At 34.2% G+C, this 17,303-nt stretch overlaps 1 protein-coding gene across 4 annotated transcripts; it reads right to left on the reverse strand.

Moving 5' to 3' along the window:
• Window positions 1–2,138: 2,138 nt before the first annotated feature.
• Window positions 2,139–17,229, reverse strand: LOC113493218 (fructose-bisphosphate aldolase). Of its 4 annotated transcripts, XM_026871112.1 has the most exons (10): window positions 15,867–16,030; window positions 14,234–14,350; window positions 13,736–13,827; window positions 10,147–10,321; window positions 7,663–7,866; window positions 7,187–7,302; window positions 6,757–6,856; window positions 6,156–6,355; window positions 5,147–5,221; window positions 2,139–2,839 (listed from the first exon to the last, which is right to left on the reverse strand). In XM_026871112.1, exons 1-10 carry the CDS (start codon window positions 15,943–15,945, stop codon window positions 2,744–2,746), a joined length of 1,254 nt encoding a protein of 417 aa, XP_026726913.1. In that variant the 5' UTR covers window positions 15,946–16,030; the 3' UTR covers window positions 2,139–2,743. The 4 variants fall into 4 exon arrangements, with proteins under 4 accessions (XP_026726913.1, XP_026726906.1, XP_026726890.1 ...); XM_026871105.1 differs by lacking the exons at window positions 5,147–5,221; window positions 15,867–16,030 and adding an exon at window positions 17,125–17,229; XM_026871089.1 differs by lacking the exon at window positions 5,147–5,221 and having other exon boundaries at window positions 15,867–16,024.
• Window positions 17,230–17,303: the final 74 nt, after the last annotated feature.

The following is a 17,303-nucleotide window of genomic DNA, read 5'->3' on the forward strand; positions in this document are numbered from 1 at the left end:
AACTGGTCAGCCGCCTACATGCGAAAGGGAGACCTGCTTAGACGGATATAAAGAGTTAAGAGATGAGAGAGGTTTAAATTTACTTTTAAGGTAAGTACGTAGGTATTCTTATTTAAGAACATGCCCTGATTATTTTTTGTACTAATTCGTCTTTTTTTGTTACAAAACCGGCCTTTTTATAAGATACAAATAACACTCGTAAGGTTTTCCCTTTTGCAAGATTACTTAAAACCTTTTATTTGCTTATATAGGCAATGTAACTCCTCCTACTTAAAAATTCACTGACCTAAGATCTTTATGCCTTATAACGTGTCGAAACCATCCTATTCTCTTTCTCTCGTCCTATTAAATAACAAATGAAGTTCAGCGGCGATGTAACCCAGCGAATTTCAGTTTAATTTTACTCTTAGAAATATTTGTTTACTTCAAATAAAGAAATCTACAGGTTTGCGAGACATTTTTCTTTAATTTTCAACAAATGCGAAATTAGAGCGTATGTAAATGGGGCTATTGACTTGCGATAGGTACAAAGTGTACAAACTCAACCCCTGACAGGTTGAAAAGAGGTCGAACGCAAGCAAGTCAACGGCTTTAATTGTTGTGCCGTTTAGCCTTTGATTTGACAAGGGAATTTGCTTGAGATACCTCTTTACTACTCCTGTCAGCCTAGTACTTATTCACTTTAGACTAATTATCTTTGTTCTTGATTTTTAATTTATTATACCTTCAATATCACTTTACTTACTTACCTATAGTGAAGATTAAGTTTTGTCTTCAATTTAAGTGCACTAGACATGCAATAGGCTAATTATACAAGTACACTTTAGTTGTAAATGCAATCTTCTCAAAAACCTAACTATACATAAGGCATTCGTTATGGGGCAGATAAGAGGTTTTATAACAATTACGAAACTCTTTCTCGAAACAGCCCAGTTGGGAATAGACCGTCACCTTAATTTAGTTAGAAGTCATTAGACAACTAACAGCCTGCGCTTGCTAGGACATAATAAAATATTATTTAAAAATTGTAATTACAAATAAGTAGGTTCATCTTTGCTTGACAGCCCCTAACGCCTAAATAGCGACATTCAAATCGGGTATTCATTCATTTATCGCAAAAGGATATTAAAACGCTCATTTTGTATTAAAATATATTAAAACACAAGGATGAAATTTGCAACCGCGCAACTGGAGTAACATTGGAAAAGTGCGTGAAAGGCCTACTTGAAATAAAAACTTGCTTTTTTATTATATTCTTTGACACGTTGTGAGTACTGTGGCCAGCCCATCACCATCATCAGCATTTGTCCTCCCACTGCTGGACATAGGCCTGCCCTTTCGCGTGCCTATTTCTGTGGCCAGTTACTAAGGGATAACAGATCGACAAAACGAAACACCAAATCCCTATTACATAATAAGTGTGACTAGTGTGATAATAAATAATTAAAAAAACCCCAGCTTTATTCGCTATTGAACCATAATCCTATCTGTCTGTGTGCAAGTGTTCAATTAACCGGTTCATTAAGCATTGCCGGCGTGTCTGCATGCAAATTACTTGAGAAAACTTTCCACCCTCCAAGTCTAGGTACAGATAGCGCTTTGACAGCTGACTCAAGTTTAATGAATATTGGATGATATAATTATGTTTTAGAGAAATGCTTCTAGTATTTAAACATGTCGATTTTTTATGCATACATATATTTTTAAGTCTTCTTATGCTTATATACCTCTTCAATTGTACTGGTTAGGTCTTTTTAGATGATTATTTTGATTTTTTTTAGAACTGCGAGTCATAAACTAGAGTAATGTAACTGGGTCTTTATTTTGTTTGGGAAATAGACCAATACCGAGATAAGGAGTATAGCTATGGTCTGATAGTCACACTTTTGTCAATTTAATTTTTTTACCGGAGAAAAATAAAGGTAGAGTTTAATTAAATTAAATAAACACGGTATTTTTATCGTTTAGTTTTACAAGATAGTATAAGTTTCTATTCAAAATCTAGGGTCCAAAATTGATCGACATTTACTTGGTGTGAAGTATTTTTACGTATGTACGGCGCACTACGGTCTTAATAGGTTTACCCATGTACTAATATCGCTTGAGGGTTACTTACATCTAACGAAATGAAACAAAACTACCTGATCAAAGATTAATATAATTTTTTACTCTTAAAAATATCAAAATAGTACAAACTAAAAGTGATATTCAAAATCATAGATACAAAATAAACTTACAAGATGGTCTGATTTTAAACAAAGTTTACATACATACAGTATTTTTGTAAATAAATTAATATCAAAATCTAAAATTTTTCTTAAAGCACAATAACAACATTAATTCATCAACCTCTACTTATAATGCGACTATTAAATACATTTTCTAAATGTTTCGCCAATAACAATGAGACACAATACTAGTTCATTAAAATATATGTATGACTTAGCATCATACAAGATTTGAGTAATGTATTTGTGTCTTAAAAATAAATATTGTTCTTATAACCTCTAAACTACATTAGCGCCAATATTTAAATATGGAACTCATTCTCAAACACATTACATTCACGGTCGAGAGCGACATTCTCGTTTCAATAACTGAACAGAAAATGTTCTTTTTTTTAATTTTGAGCGTGAAAATAATTTAGTGAATCTGTGGCGCTTAGTGATATAGTTTATGGTCACGTTTTTATGTAGTAGTGATGTGCCAACTAGCGACGTAGTGTGAATGTAGTGTTGCGTGTTTAGTACGCGTGGTTGGCTACGAAAAGGCCGGCATCGGCGCCCGCACCTGTTACTGATCCCGCCACGTATTTGCCCTGCGACGCCTGGCCGTTAGCCTGGAAAAAGAAATAAATGTTTGGTTAACATTGAAGTACATTTTAGAGAGTAAAACACACATCTGATATTTCATTCCCTGCAATAGTATTTATAGTAAGTATTTAGGATGATGCCATTCATGCTTCCAACTAATGAAGTTAAGTAATCGACATAAAAAAAATCTTATTTTATTGTAGTAATAAATTTTGTGTTTTACAATCAATAGACCGGACAGATGGAAAAAGGGAGGCCTTTGCCCTGCAGTGGGATAGTAACGGCTAGATAAAAATAAAAGCAATCACTTTGAGAGTTAAATGTTGACAGAAAAAAAATCATGTAGTTACATGTGTTTAAAATATGGTTAAGAAGTAGATTGTAAAGGGATATGCTAAAAAGGTATATGTTTCAAAAGAAATATCTTTAAAAAAAAACATGTAAGTTTCTACTTTTTAAAATTAATACACAAGTTTTTTTACTTAATTTATGGTAACACCAAAAACGCTTATTTATCTGCGTTTTCGTTATCATGACCAAGATAAGCATTGAACGAGTCTTGGCATCTATTTTAAGAAAACTTAAATAACAAAAGGTCAAGGCTTATTTACACTGAAAACAAACTGTCTTGTTCTTTATAATTTTATTGACTTTCGAATCGAATGAATAGTAAGCAGAAGAAAGAAATGATTACCTTTGTTCGTATAATTTAATAGCTTCGACTAACTTTTTTTCAGTATTCCGTATAATTATTAATTTGATTCATTTTTATTTTCAGGAATAAAATAATATTCTGTTTTCAAAACGACGCAGAGGGTGATTTGACTTTAAAAGAATAATTAAAATAGAAAAACAGACCTAGATAATCCAGATAATCTATACAGACCAATTCCATTTTTCAAATAGTAGTCAATTAATCTTAATGAAGAAGGTTGGGGGGGGGGGGGGGCAAGAGAGTATTTGTTATATATTTCAAACCAAGGAAGGCCAGTTATTAATGTTTCGAAATACGCATTGCCTTTGCCACCCGAATGGTAATAAACCTTTAGAAAAACTAATAATACGGACAAGCAGTAGACAAAAAAGGAAAGCCGAGTTTTCTATTATTACATGTTTCTTGACTAAAAGGGACTTAAAGACACGTCGGAATGTCTGTAAGCAATCTATAGAGGGGTATATTAGTACAATTATATCAACGCAGGGCTGAAATCACTATTCTACTTCTACAAATAGCCTATATCTATACGATCTAACTACGAAACAAAGGCTACTAAATACTCAACATCACAGCTACAAAACAAGTAAAAACAATTATTAATTTAATAACGGTTCACTATAAATATTTATAGGGATAATCCCACTAGTTTCGTGTCATGATAAAGAAGTCTGTGTCCGAAACTAGACAGACGATTAAAAAGTGCAAGTTAAACGTTATTAGATAAATAATTATAAATCAACCAAAAGAAGGTAAAATAAACACGAACAAACAATAAAAATATTTTATTTCAACAATGTTTAGCACAAAAAGCGTTAGTGTTGGTACTACACACTATAGTCAAGCATTCTATTAATATAAGTACATGCAAACTATGATTAGATACCAGTGTTGTTATATATATGAATATACCAATCAAAAATATACTTTAAACTTTGCTACATAACTATTATTTTCGCATAACCAAGTTATTTGTTGGTTTGAACGCAATATCCAAAAATAAGGTAATTTTTTGCTGTAGTAACATTTTCTTGGTACATTCATACATAATTCTATTTAATTCTCAGTCAAGTTAGGTGTTCTGTAATGAGGTTTTACTGTCTGTTAATATAAAATTAGATAAAACAACAACATAATAAAATAAGACTTAAAATATAAAATAAACAAGTTCAAAATTGTGATCTAAAAGGTATAAATTTTGAAAATAAAATTTATTTAAAATATGGAATGTCAACAAAACGAAAATTAAAATTTCAAATATAATTGGATTCATAATTCATTCATTTAAATAAAATTAGCAACGTGGACGACATAATTATTATGTAAAAGATATTAAATGCATAGAACTTCAGTCAAATTGACTAAGGTTTGAGAGACAGTCCAAGTCTTTCATTGGATAAAATGTTTATTTCATATAAGTGTTCCATCGATTTCGAAATAAGCAGGTATGTAACATTATTACTGCCTATTTCAAAAACCAATACACATCACCACTTATCTTCGAATAAAAATTACGTGTGTATTGAAAACTTAACGAAATTTCAGTTATTCATCTCAAGATAAATTCGATGATAAGTGACGATTAACTTAGGATAATCTAGTAAGCATGCGACTTGACGAAGTTAGATTTGCTCGCGGCCAAGGATGGGATCGAACCCGCGACGTATTTGCCCTGGACGGCGAGACCGTTGGCCTGTTACGTCACAGTTGGCAAAGAAATCGCATTAGTCCAGTTATAGATTTTCGAATTTAGAATCAGCACGTGATTGGTGTTTAAAGATGCGCAGGAGTGCAGCGTCGTTGGTGCATTGATGAATGTTGGTAGTGGAAAAAAATTATAGATTAGTTTTTTGGTTCAAACAATTTTGATAATAATCGTATTTAGCCAGTGTTTAGTACAAAATCTTTTAAAATATTTTTACTGTTACAGCTACAGTAAGCACTAGCTACATGCGAATATTAAACTACATACTAAACAATTAGTACACATAAAGGACAACACAAATGTACATGCAAAGTTAATTATTATGAAGTATTTAGTCTACAAATACAGTCCACTACTAGTATTTTATTAATATAAGTCATTCCCGTATCAGCTCCAGATAACAGCAAGTTTTTTCTAGACATCAACTTACCTGTAGTACTTATCAGACAGGATAAAGAGAAATAGAATTTTACTATAACCTAACATCCTTCATCTCATTCAGTACTAATCTTTAGCTACTGTAAAGTTTTCAATCTGACATTAAACACACCCAGGAATCACCCTTCATACGTCACGATCATGGTAAAAAAGTTATAAAACCTCCTTCATCACCTAGAACCCTAGTACACGACTTCACCTCAGCTTACTAGAATACAGATATAATAAAATAAACAGTATGATCATTCATTCGGTTTTCAGAATATCCTTCATATCATAACATCCTGGTACAATATTATCTAGCACTGTACACTTGAGGACACTTTTCCTTCGCCCTGACAAATGCCGACTACTACTGGCAAAAACCGAGCACTTTGTTTCTCTGTTGTCCACAGATAAACTACAGAGTGCTTATACCATTTACTACTAATCTAGCAGTTCCACAACATCCTTCATCTCATACGCTCCTGGTACTCATAATCACCTTGGCGCGCTTGATGAGCTCCTGCTGTCCGGCCAGCACGTTCTCGGGCTTGCCGGCCCAGGCGCGCAGCACGGAGGCCTGCAGCGCGCGCCCGTAGCTGAACGTGAGCGCCCACGGCCGCTTCATGTCCACGGTGTTGATGGCGTTCAGGTTCACCGAGGCTTCTTCCTCAGACTGGCCGCCGGAGAGGAATGTTATGCCTGCGTCATGACAAAATGAAAGTGTTTGAGTTTTTTAAGTCGACAGTGGTAAATTGTTTTGTATTTATCTCATGGACTTCTGGTCTTCGATCTGTCTGATGAGCTATCTGTAACAATTATCTTAAAAAAAAACTCGTGGATCTCATACATAATTGAATGAATGAGAATGAATTGAAACTACTCCGAAACGGTTCGACCGATTCATGAAATATTGTGTACGTTTTGGGTTTGTTTAAGAATTGAACGTCTATTTTTCATGGACCCATTTTTTTTTAATTCACTAGAACTCATTGCTGGATACAGCCCACAGAGCCCATGGGCTCACATCTTCATAAAAAATGCCGTTAGGATACAATATCCTAAACATAAAGAAATACAATAAATGCTTTAGTTTTCCTTACCGGGAACGGCAGCGGGCACAGTCCTGAGCAGAGCGGTGACGGTGGCGCGGCCGATGTCCATGGGAGTGTAAGTCTTCTTGCAGGCCTGGCCGGGAGTCACCTAGGAAACAAGCATACCATATTCAATGTATGCCTTACTAGTACTCAATTTCCGCAATTTATGCAGCTTAAGTTTCTTTCGGTTTAGTCTGACGTCACTATATCTGTATAGGCAGCATGAAAAGACCATTTACCCACGATTTTAAACAACTGAACACAATTAAACTCAATGTGTATCTGTTGTGCTATTACTTAACAAAATAGACTTAAAACACAACAATTCCTACGTGTTTCTGAAATCACTGGTCCTTTGTAAAGGGCATTTTGATAACCAACTTCTTTTGCTGACTGTACTAACTTATACCTAAGTATTAGATAAACAAGGGCTTACCATGTTGGGCTTGAGTAGGGTACCCTCAAGGTACACGTGGTGGTCGCTGAGCGCCTTGTAGACGGCGGCCAGGACGACCTCGGTGACCTTCTGGGCGCGGTCAAGGTCGTGCTCACCTGAAAACATGCATTATTAGATCAATAAGAAATATTGATTTTAGTAATTTGTTGAGCTTGTAGTATGCAGTTAACAAAAAACAATTTAGGCACAATTACTGTTTCACGTGACGAGTAATGTAGTACTTTTAAGCTCGGTCTTTAAAAACATAGCAACATTAAGGTTTTGACAGAAAACAGAGAGCTTATTTAGCAGTTCTCAGTTCGCAATGAAATATAGCGATAAGAAAATCACAAAAAGGACCAACAACAAATAAAAAATACGACCAAATTAGAAATTCGAAAGTGCCATCAATAGCTTTCGTTTTACCACAAAGTACCAGGCGCTCATAAGCTTCAAGAAGTTGTATTAAAACTCACCATCGGGCAAGACCTCGGGCTCAACAATGGGCACGATGCGCTGGCTCTGGCAGATGGAGGCGTAGCGAGCGAGCACGTTCGCGTTCTCCATGATAGCCTGGTACGAGGGGGTGAAGCGGCCGATCTTCAGCACACAACGCCACTTGGCGAAGTGGCAACCGTCCTTCTTGTACTGGGCGCAACGCTGTGCAAGGTCATCGAGACCTGGGGAAAAAAAGCATATATTTTATTAGTCTAGAAAATAAAACTTTCATATAAATAAACTGATATACGGATAGCCGAGTGGTTGAGGTTCCCACGCAAATCCCACTATACCGTCCTGTCGCGGTTTCGATCCCCGTAGGTCAAGCATTTGTGTGATCCACGAATACTTGTTCTGAGTCTAAGTGTCACTGTGCATGTGATTTGTATGTTTGTGAAACCACCCGCGACGAGGTTTAAGATCCTTACTGCGGGAGTCGTTTAACAAAAACTAGGGGACTGATTATCCACTGTTCAATACTGATTATTACTATAATTTTCAACCAATGCGAGAGCTTGTTAAGATTTACAAATTCAGATACTTTACGTTCTAAAAATGTAAGTCTTCTAAGACAAGCTTTTCTCTATACTAATACATAGATTTTGTACAATATAACATTCATAATAACAATAACATCCAGTAGCTATTTATCTATTTTGCGGGAAACCATTAGGTACCCCACCCTCTTGACTTCACAGAAACATCACATATTGATTGATAAAGCGATAAGCAACACTAATTACTTTTCCAGTAGTATCGATTAGACCATCGGGACGGGTTTAATATGGTTTTCGCGTCGATAAAACACTGGCATATACCAATGTACTACCTTGTCAAAACATGCTTCTATTCTGTTCATTAGATTTAAACTACTTTTTCCAAAACATCAACAGATTTATAAAAACAAGTTGATGCTTGAAGTTGAAGTTTCGATTAGTTTTGCCAATTTTGTACGTTCTTCCTGAAGAAAATTTGCTATAGCCACGCATTGATATGCTTTTATAAGTTGTTGAATTTAAGAGATTTACCGTGCTAACAAAATAATGATTTAAATTCAAAACCACTTTATGAATTATTTTAAGACACCATTGGAAAACGGCGAAAGACAACATGTTGTCGAAAGCTATTGGACTCTGAAATCGCCCACCGCAGTGAGCTAGCGTGGTGATCATGTTCAAACCTTGCATATACCAGAAGAGCCTGAGCCCAGCAGTGTTCCGTATTTAGGATGATATTTTAAAGCTTAAAACATAAAATATATTGATTTATTTTATATGGTCGACAACCAAATTAATTTTACCTACTTTAACGCAAGATACAATTAAAAATCTCTGCAAGTCATTCTGAGTTATGTAAAAACTTGTTTACGAGTATTAAATGATAATATTTGATAAAAAAAAACAGCCGAGCCCCCAATCGACACGTCTGTCAGGAGATAACCAGTCCAAAAGTTCAACAACTTTTTGATAAGATGTTAAGTTGCCATCGTAGTTTCTGCGAGGTCATTATTTTTCGATAGACGTTATAATTAGAATTATTTTTTGAATGTGATCTTATGAGCGAATTATTATTGTTATTATTAAAAACATGATAAGCCACACAGAATTTTAGATCTATTTTACTGCGATAGTAAAAAGCTACTTTTCCGTCTTTGTATTTAAACACGTATGATAACTACAGCCTCATGGCTGTAGTTATCATACGTTGGTATTTGTTGGTATTTTTGCCCTATTTAGAGCATGCGAGAAAAATCTTTTGAGGTGGATGACCACCCCGCAATGCATTAAAGCTCAAAAGATTTTTCTCGCATGCTCTAAATAGGGTTCAATCTTTAAGACTTTCTCAAATGAGATCTATTTTACACTTGAACGTGAGGAAAGATAGCATGAGAGTCAATGGAAAATACCATTTATCGCTACATAATATAATCATTTACGTATTATACCTATTATATTTATCCTCCAAAGAGTAGTAAAGTGCTGGTACTCGCTTAAATCCTCTGGCTAAGATAATAAATTCATAACAATCGCTCGATACCTACGCTGATAATAATTATCTTACTTTGAACAAATAAAAATATTGAAATAAGACTTAAACAGTTTCTATCCAAGTTCAAGACATTTTTTGAAAAGTTTACGCTTATTTTGAGAGCGCTTACGTCTCATCACGATCGATGTCTAACGTTTAGATAAATCTAGGAAATAATGAAGCAAGGAAACAATAAACTAGGAGCAGGAGTAGACTAGGTTTTCAATTAAATATTCGTATAAATCAACCATTACAATATATTTCATAAAATCTCTGTTCTGGATGTAACCCAGTTATTTGGATTACACTTTAAAACTTTTCCTAGTTACAAAGTAATGAATTAAAAACCTAAGACCTAGGATAAACTTTTAAATTTCGCAGCAACTACGCTAACCAATACTATTTGATAAAATTATATAATAAACGGTACTCACCCTGAGTGGTGCACTCATCCTCAGATCCGAACAACGGCACAACACCCTTGTCGACCTTGATGCCGGGGATGATGCCGCGCTTCTCCAGCAGGGAGACGAGGGGGGTGCCGTCGTCAGCCTTCTGGTACAGGGTCTCGTGGAACAGGATCACACCGGAGATGTTCTCGGATAGAGCCTGGGGAAGGTAAGAGGTGTTTAAGAAGACATGAGATGAATAGAAGAAGAGGGGGGTCTAAAGGAGTCAAAATTGAAATAAGTTAGATGATTGCAGTTGCGGAAGAATCATCTACTTTCCAACAAAATTTAAAAAGAAGGAGGTTCTAAATTTGTCTACGTTACCTACTTCAGAACTTTCGACTGAATGAACAGATTTTGACGTTTGGATCGATAGTTTTTTTTAAAGTCGGTTGTATTTTATTGTGGCTTAAATAATATTATAGTTTTGTTAAACGTTTGACACAACTGAAGATAGGTCTTTAATTCTACTCTGAACAGTAAATGCATAGGTAGATAAGGTCAAATAGTGTGTTAACGTCGAGAAAAACTGATCGCCCAATCTCAAAGACTGCAACGTAGTATTAAAACTGATTTTATATGAGAAAGTTAACAATAGGAACACTGATCGTAAACAACGTATGACTGCAATTACTTGATTACTCTTGATATAATGTCGATTCATACTGCGCAATTCTGGTAAAACAAGTTTCAAGAAATTGTCGAAAAGCAAATATTCATTTATGCATAACTCATTGCTCAGTTAAAGAAACTAAATACCACTTAAACTTAATTTTAATCAGTCGATTAGTAATATGTATTACATATCAGTGTTCCTGTAACGTGAATGATGTAATACTTAAGTGTCAAATCGAAAAAATATGTAAGGCAATCGAGCTACTATTTCCAAAAATCTGTTTATAAAACTTTCATGAAAACCAGAACTGGTTTCACATGTCAAGTATGTTGGAATTTGTGTCTAAGATTCTAAGCACAGAAATCTTTTGTATCTTTAGATCCGATATTGATCCTAAGGATAAAATTTCCATAGCATCAAAAATACTATTCCATTAAAATGTTGCATGCTATTTGCACGTCAAAGTATTACAATAATAGCTAATTAGTCGCATGACTGACCGGATATCATACCAAGCAATGAAAGCAATGTATTTCTATCTGTTTCACCATATTTGGCACGGGATGGGAAAAGTCAGGCGCCATGCTACTATCAAACAACATGCCACTTAAGAATGTATTTCTATTATTAATTGAAATGACCTTGTGCGGATTTAGTTTTAGATGTGACAGAATAGTTATCATCACGTCTTGTTCAATAAAGTCTGGGGTCGGTGTATTGCGTAGATTGCTTCCATTCAAGTCTAATATAGACGTATCATATCTATGACTGAATATGATCTCTTTTGCTTTGTACTCTTTCAATAGATGCATGTCTTGACCAGTGGTTGAGATCACGCTGAACCTAGTGTGCGCGCGACGTGTCGCAGGGTCGATCTTCGTATAGGACAAGCGTTTGTGAGATCCACGAATGCTTTTGTGCATCTGGATGTCTTTGAGCCTGCTACTCATTTTTTTCCACTGTACTTTATTTAAATGGTACTAATACAGTCAAAAATGGGACAGGTTTAATGTATTAAGAAGACAAATAAATGAAATGAGGACATGATTCCATTTCATTGTCAAAATCCTAAATCAACGCTTCCTGCATCAAACTATTAGCTCACTTATTCACTCTACCTATTACACTTCATTTAGTACCTAAAATAATAAATTTCATGAAAGCTAGGAAGTATACAACTACACAAGTTGTAAATCATGTTACGTCAAACTTTCACTACGAGTCAGTCAGTTTGATGTCTGGGCCTACGTGTTTGTAGACATGTAGTGTAAGCGAAGCACCGGGGCCACAGAATACATGTCATGTGTCATTTACCCCGTGACTTAGGCAGGATCGGAGCAAAAACTTCAATTTTGGTAGTAATTATGATAAATTAGAATTAAAGAAGTGATAGCAGAAGATTTGTATCCTATTTGTCCAATATAATACTCGAAACATTTGAAGTTCTGCAGTGAAAAAGCAAACTTCACAAAATACGACATAATTTTTGCCATTCAGCTCTTAAAACGGGACTATTTTCTTTAAGATAAAGTCTACTTAATACTCAATACTTATGCATACTTGTTTATTGCGCAGCTTCGTTCACCAACGCTAACATTTACCTTAATTTCAAAGAGTTGTACCGAGTTTACACGGCAGGTGACAAAATGACAAATAATTACCGTAGATGCGTCATAAAACACTTAAGCAGTACATGTTTTCAGTCAATGAGAAACCAGGAATATCATTGGACGATGACGTGCGTTAAATCAGGTAGGTAAGCATCGTATTCGTGACGTATTATCTTCACACGGAAAATATTCATATTTAAATCGGCTGAGTTTTGAACGTGACAGAGGCATGTGTTTATGTTAGTACGTCATTCCTATGTGAATATAATTATAATAAGTATCTACCATTTATTATTTAGATATGGTAAATAATCTTTGCCAAGTCTAATGAACGATACATGCAAGTGGTAGGAGAAATTATGACTTTTTCTACATACTTATTTAATCGCTCTATAATAGATTGACGTTTGAAAATATATTACAGAAGCCATGACTTCTTTAAAAAATGACTTTAGAAACTGAAATGCAGATAATCGCAGATTCTTTTCGTTTAACTCCTGCTTTAGTAGAAAAGCGATATCGATACAGACATGTTTTTATCGCAAACCGGTTGTTCTGGGGGCACGGCTCTGCCCCGCCTCAAAACTATTCGTAATATCTACGTAACGGAATCAAATTAACATTAATTAACTTGATTTCCTTGAAGTCCGTTCTCAAAAGTCAAATATCATCTCAAGGAGCACAAAATATAGTATTTTGATGACTTTTCCACTTGACATATCTCTTTAATTATGATAATTAAGTACGAAACACTTAATTAGTTGATTAAAGTAATCAATAATATTGATTGCTAGATTTTGAGATATGTTACACACCCCCTTTTTTAACATACGTTCTGCGTCACCTAATTAATATATGACGATTGTTGTACGATCAAATTCCGAAGGCGTGGCTATGACTTACTTTATTTTTGACAGTCAAAATAGATTAGAACTTATTTTTGTCACTAAGCAAAACTTTGGTAGGTACAAAGATAAATTTTCAATAATGTTGGTATGACGAAATGTTTGTTAATCTCTATCATAGGTAATCACCATTGAAAATCTCAATATTAATCATTGATCATTTAATTATTATTGCGCCCAATATGGGCCAAATTGATTTAATTGGTCGAACATTTTTTTTTACATTTTCTGTCTCACGAATTAGTAGGTATGGTGTAAAATGAGCTAGAAATAGATTTTCAATCAATAAATTAAATCAACGAATTAGCACATTGGAAAAAACCTAGAAAAAAACTTAAAACAGTGAAGTTTCCACAATCTAACCACAATCAAGATGTGATTCATAGACCCTCAAATATTTGAAGGTAGATCAATTTGGGCAGGATAGTAATGGATCTACTTACTGGGTCAGAGCTGAACAGCAAGTTACGGTACTTGCGGCGGTTCTCCTCTGAGTTCTCCACACCAATGTCCTGGAGACGCTTGCCCATGGTACCTGGGTGACAAGTATATGTATAAGTTTTAATGTACCATCATAGACGGGTATAAAGGAAATAATGGTATATGAAATGGTGATGAAAGATGAAAGATTTGGAAACTTAAAAATTGACAAAATCTCTGACAAAAATAATTTTGTAGGGCCATATTGCCAGATAAAACTAAGACAGATGAGTCTTATAACTATCAAATTTTTTAAGTGATTAAATCTGAATCAGAAGTATAGTATAGAATGTAATAGGTTATTGCCCAGCCAGTTAAGGACTCTTGGTTGGTCTTATGCGTTTCTTGGCTACATTTCATCTTCCTTCATCAGTCAAGCCTACAACGGACCAGATAGACCTTCCCTAGGTCTCCTAGCTAGTGCTACATTTAATAATGGAGGTCTATAAGTGGTTCCTTACCAGTGGACTCATCAGCGGCGAGGATACCCTTGCCGGGAGCCACGATCGCCTGAGCGATCTTCCTCAGCTCCTCCTGAAGCTCGGGGGTCGGGTACTGGAAGTAGGTGCTCATTGTGGCTGTGGACAAACATACCTTGATCAATAATGGAGAAATGGTAATACATTTATTATATGACACAATATAGTTGTATGTAGGTCAATATCTGTTAAGTCTTTTCAAAAATATATCAGTCTTCCAGAGTCTTTCAGACTGGAGAGGTGCACAAAGTCCAATAAGAATGATTTACATAAAATATACACTTAAATATACTTGTATAAACTTTACAGTTGATTTGTTTGTGAATAGCTGAAATAAAAAGGTTATGCAATGAAGAGTAATTTAATAAATAACACAAATGTGATGCAATAGTCTTTTTGGAAAAAATCTTATGCTATTCTCAGACGGCATATTGTTTGCTCAGAGTTCCAGATGGCTTTCAGTACATGTTAATGGTAATGTTTAAAAAAAAATTGAGACTACAACCAACTTTTTAAATATTTGTAGTTTTCTACATTCAACCAATGCTATAACCCCCATGATGTCCACAGTCATTAAATCAATCTCATTTATAACAGTAGGGATCATTAAAGTATCTCAAATAAATAACATACTGATACATAAAGATAAATACTCTTGCTTCTACCTAATGATTGATAAACATAATTAGTCTGGCAGTTATTGTGTTAACTTTGTGATAAGCGGAGAATATTTTCAAGAAACTGCATCTTTGGCGATCACACTAATAGGAGTGGGATAAATTCAATGAACATTAAATGACTTTTGAAACTTCAAGTGTAGATTTAAATAAATAGGTTCTACAGCACATTACCATGGCCAGGAAAGCCTGTCCGTACATGCGCTAAATGAAGCCCACCTATAAAAAATTACTGTTGACCATCCTAATATTAATATTGAGAACCTACTAATCAAGTTAATGGTATTCTGCACACAAATTAATGAGAATTAAAACATTATTTAGGTTGCGTTGTATTTAAAACCTCATTAAAAGAAATGCCAGCAAGGAACATTTCTAATAACTAATTTGATTAATCATGTAAACTTTTAATTTACAAAATAGGTCTAGTGTATAAGAGAAACCAATGAGAAATTTCACATTATTATGAGAAAACAAACTTTTTTAAGGTTTAATTTTTAAACTATGTTTTCAAAGCTAGTTTTGTTGAAAAATTTTACTTTTATGATGCAATGTTGTGATATTTTCACATGTATTATTAACATGATTCTTCTTAGTCTTGTTTTACAAGATATGTCTTATAAGAAAGCCTCAGGCATTCGGATATACCTTATATCATAAGCATATTCTTGTAGATAACCATTAAGAACATATTCACAAAATATTAGTAGATTCCAATTCAGAATTTAAAATTGAAGGCAATTACATTCAGTATCATGTCTTTGAGCTATACCTGGAAGTAGGAACTTAGAAGATAACTGTACTGATGTATTTTAACATTCATCCTACCATAAAAGCAATTTCTAAATTGTCCGAGTAGCTAACACTTGCTTACTAATTATTTACACGACTGCTCTGGCCACCCATAAGTGTTTTACGAAGATGATTATATTGCCTACCCTTGGTTCCAAATCCTGGCCACCATCCTGATTCCGGGGGTCCCTTCTTTCCCTTCTTCTTTTTACCTTTCGCGCCCATTTTGTATTAGTTTGTAAAATTTACTTAGAAAATAATTAAACTTAAAAATATTATACTCGACATTATAAAATAATGTTCTATCAAAAACTCACCATCACAAAGTGACCGATTCTGTCCGTTTATTCAATTGTTTTAAAAATTAAATTACGAAGAACACTTTTCTCGATGGGCGATACGTCAGTTGAAGACAATTTCATTTTTGACACAAAATAATCAAAATCAAACAATAATAGTGTTGTGTCGTCATGTATCGATATTATTTCGAAAACGTGTGAAAGCATTTAGACAAACACTAATACTACCACTGGTATTTAAAAATACAGCAAATAAAATGTCATTAATTATTGGCTTCGTAATAAATTAATAATTATCTGTCTGCAATTATAAATTTACTTATTACCTACCAAAAAAACCGATTTCCTGGTTTAAAAAAAAAACATCTAAATTGTTACAATACTCAAAACTTATAATTTTCCAAGATATGTTTATTTATTGAAATGCTCCTAGTTAGGAAAAGCATTTTAAGAAATAAAATCCATTTGACTTTGTTTAAATTAATGTTTTCCTAAAGGTGACCTTGAAAGGTCATCGACGAAAAAATTTATACAGAACTTATCTAATGTAAAATTATAAAAAGAAAGCAAAATATCTCTCATTGTTAGATCAAGAAAATACAGGAAATGGGTCATAACATGTACTACATCCACTACTACACTGGTCCATCCTTGAAATCATTCTTGTCTAAACTAGTCCCGATATAGATATTATGATACAAATTGTAAAATAAATGAAATCCTATCAAAATAATCTAAAAAGCCATCGCATATTCGACTAAGCTAAGTTTATTTTAACAGTATATCGAAATTACATTGTTTTGGTAGATCTGCCGACTATAACGTAATAAGTCAATAAAAATCGCAATAACAGCTAAAACTTGAACGTCTTATAAAATCTATACTCAGTTACTCTAAATGGGGCTAGTATATTTTGTTCACATAATCGGTTATTTAACAATTTCCATTTTAAGAAACAATTACCAATAATCATTATTTCTATAAATAATTATTATAGAAATTATAACCTTAAATACCGACCAGTATTCATGATGTACAACTTTTTTAACATTCGTTTCTGCATGATAGCATAGAGAATTAATTCAAATATTAAATTAAAACTTACCTTTTATTAATTTTATCCGGTGATACACAGACACTCCCGAACTGCTACGTTGGTAGTACTGTCAAATAATAAGTCGCCGAGAGGACACACACAAAAGGTCATTTGAAGGTCTAGTGATAGCAGCAATCTGTTTTACCCGCCGAGCGAGGCGCCATCTTACAGAAAACATTGACACTGCG

This window comes from Trichoplusia ni, chromosome 1 (assembly GCF_003590095.1).
Source record: "Trichoplusia ni isolate ovarian cell line Hi5 chromosome 1, tn1, whole genome shotgun sequence".
NCBI classification, from domain to species: domain Eukaryota; kingdom Metazoa; phylum Arthropoda; class Insecta; order Lepidoptera; family Noctuidae; genus Trichoplusia; species Trichoplusia ni.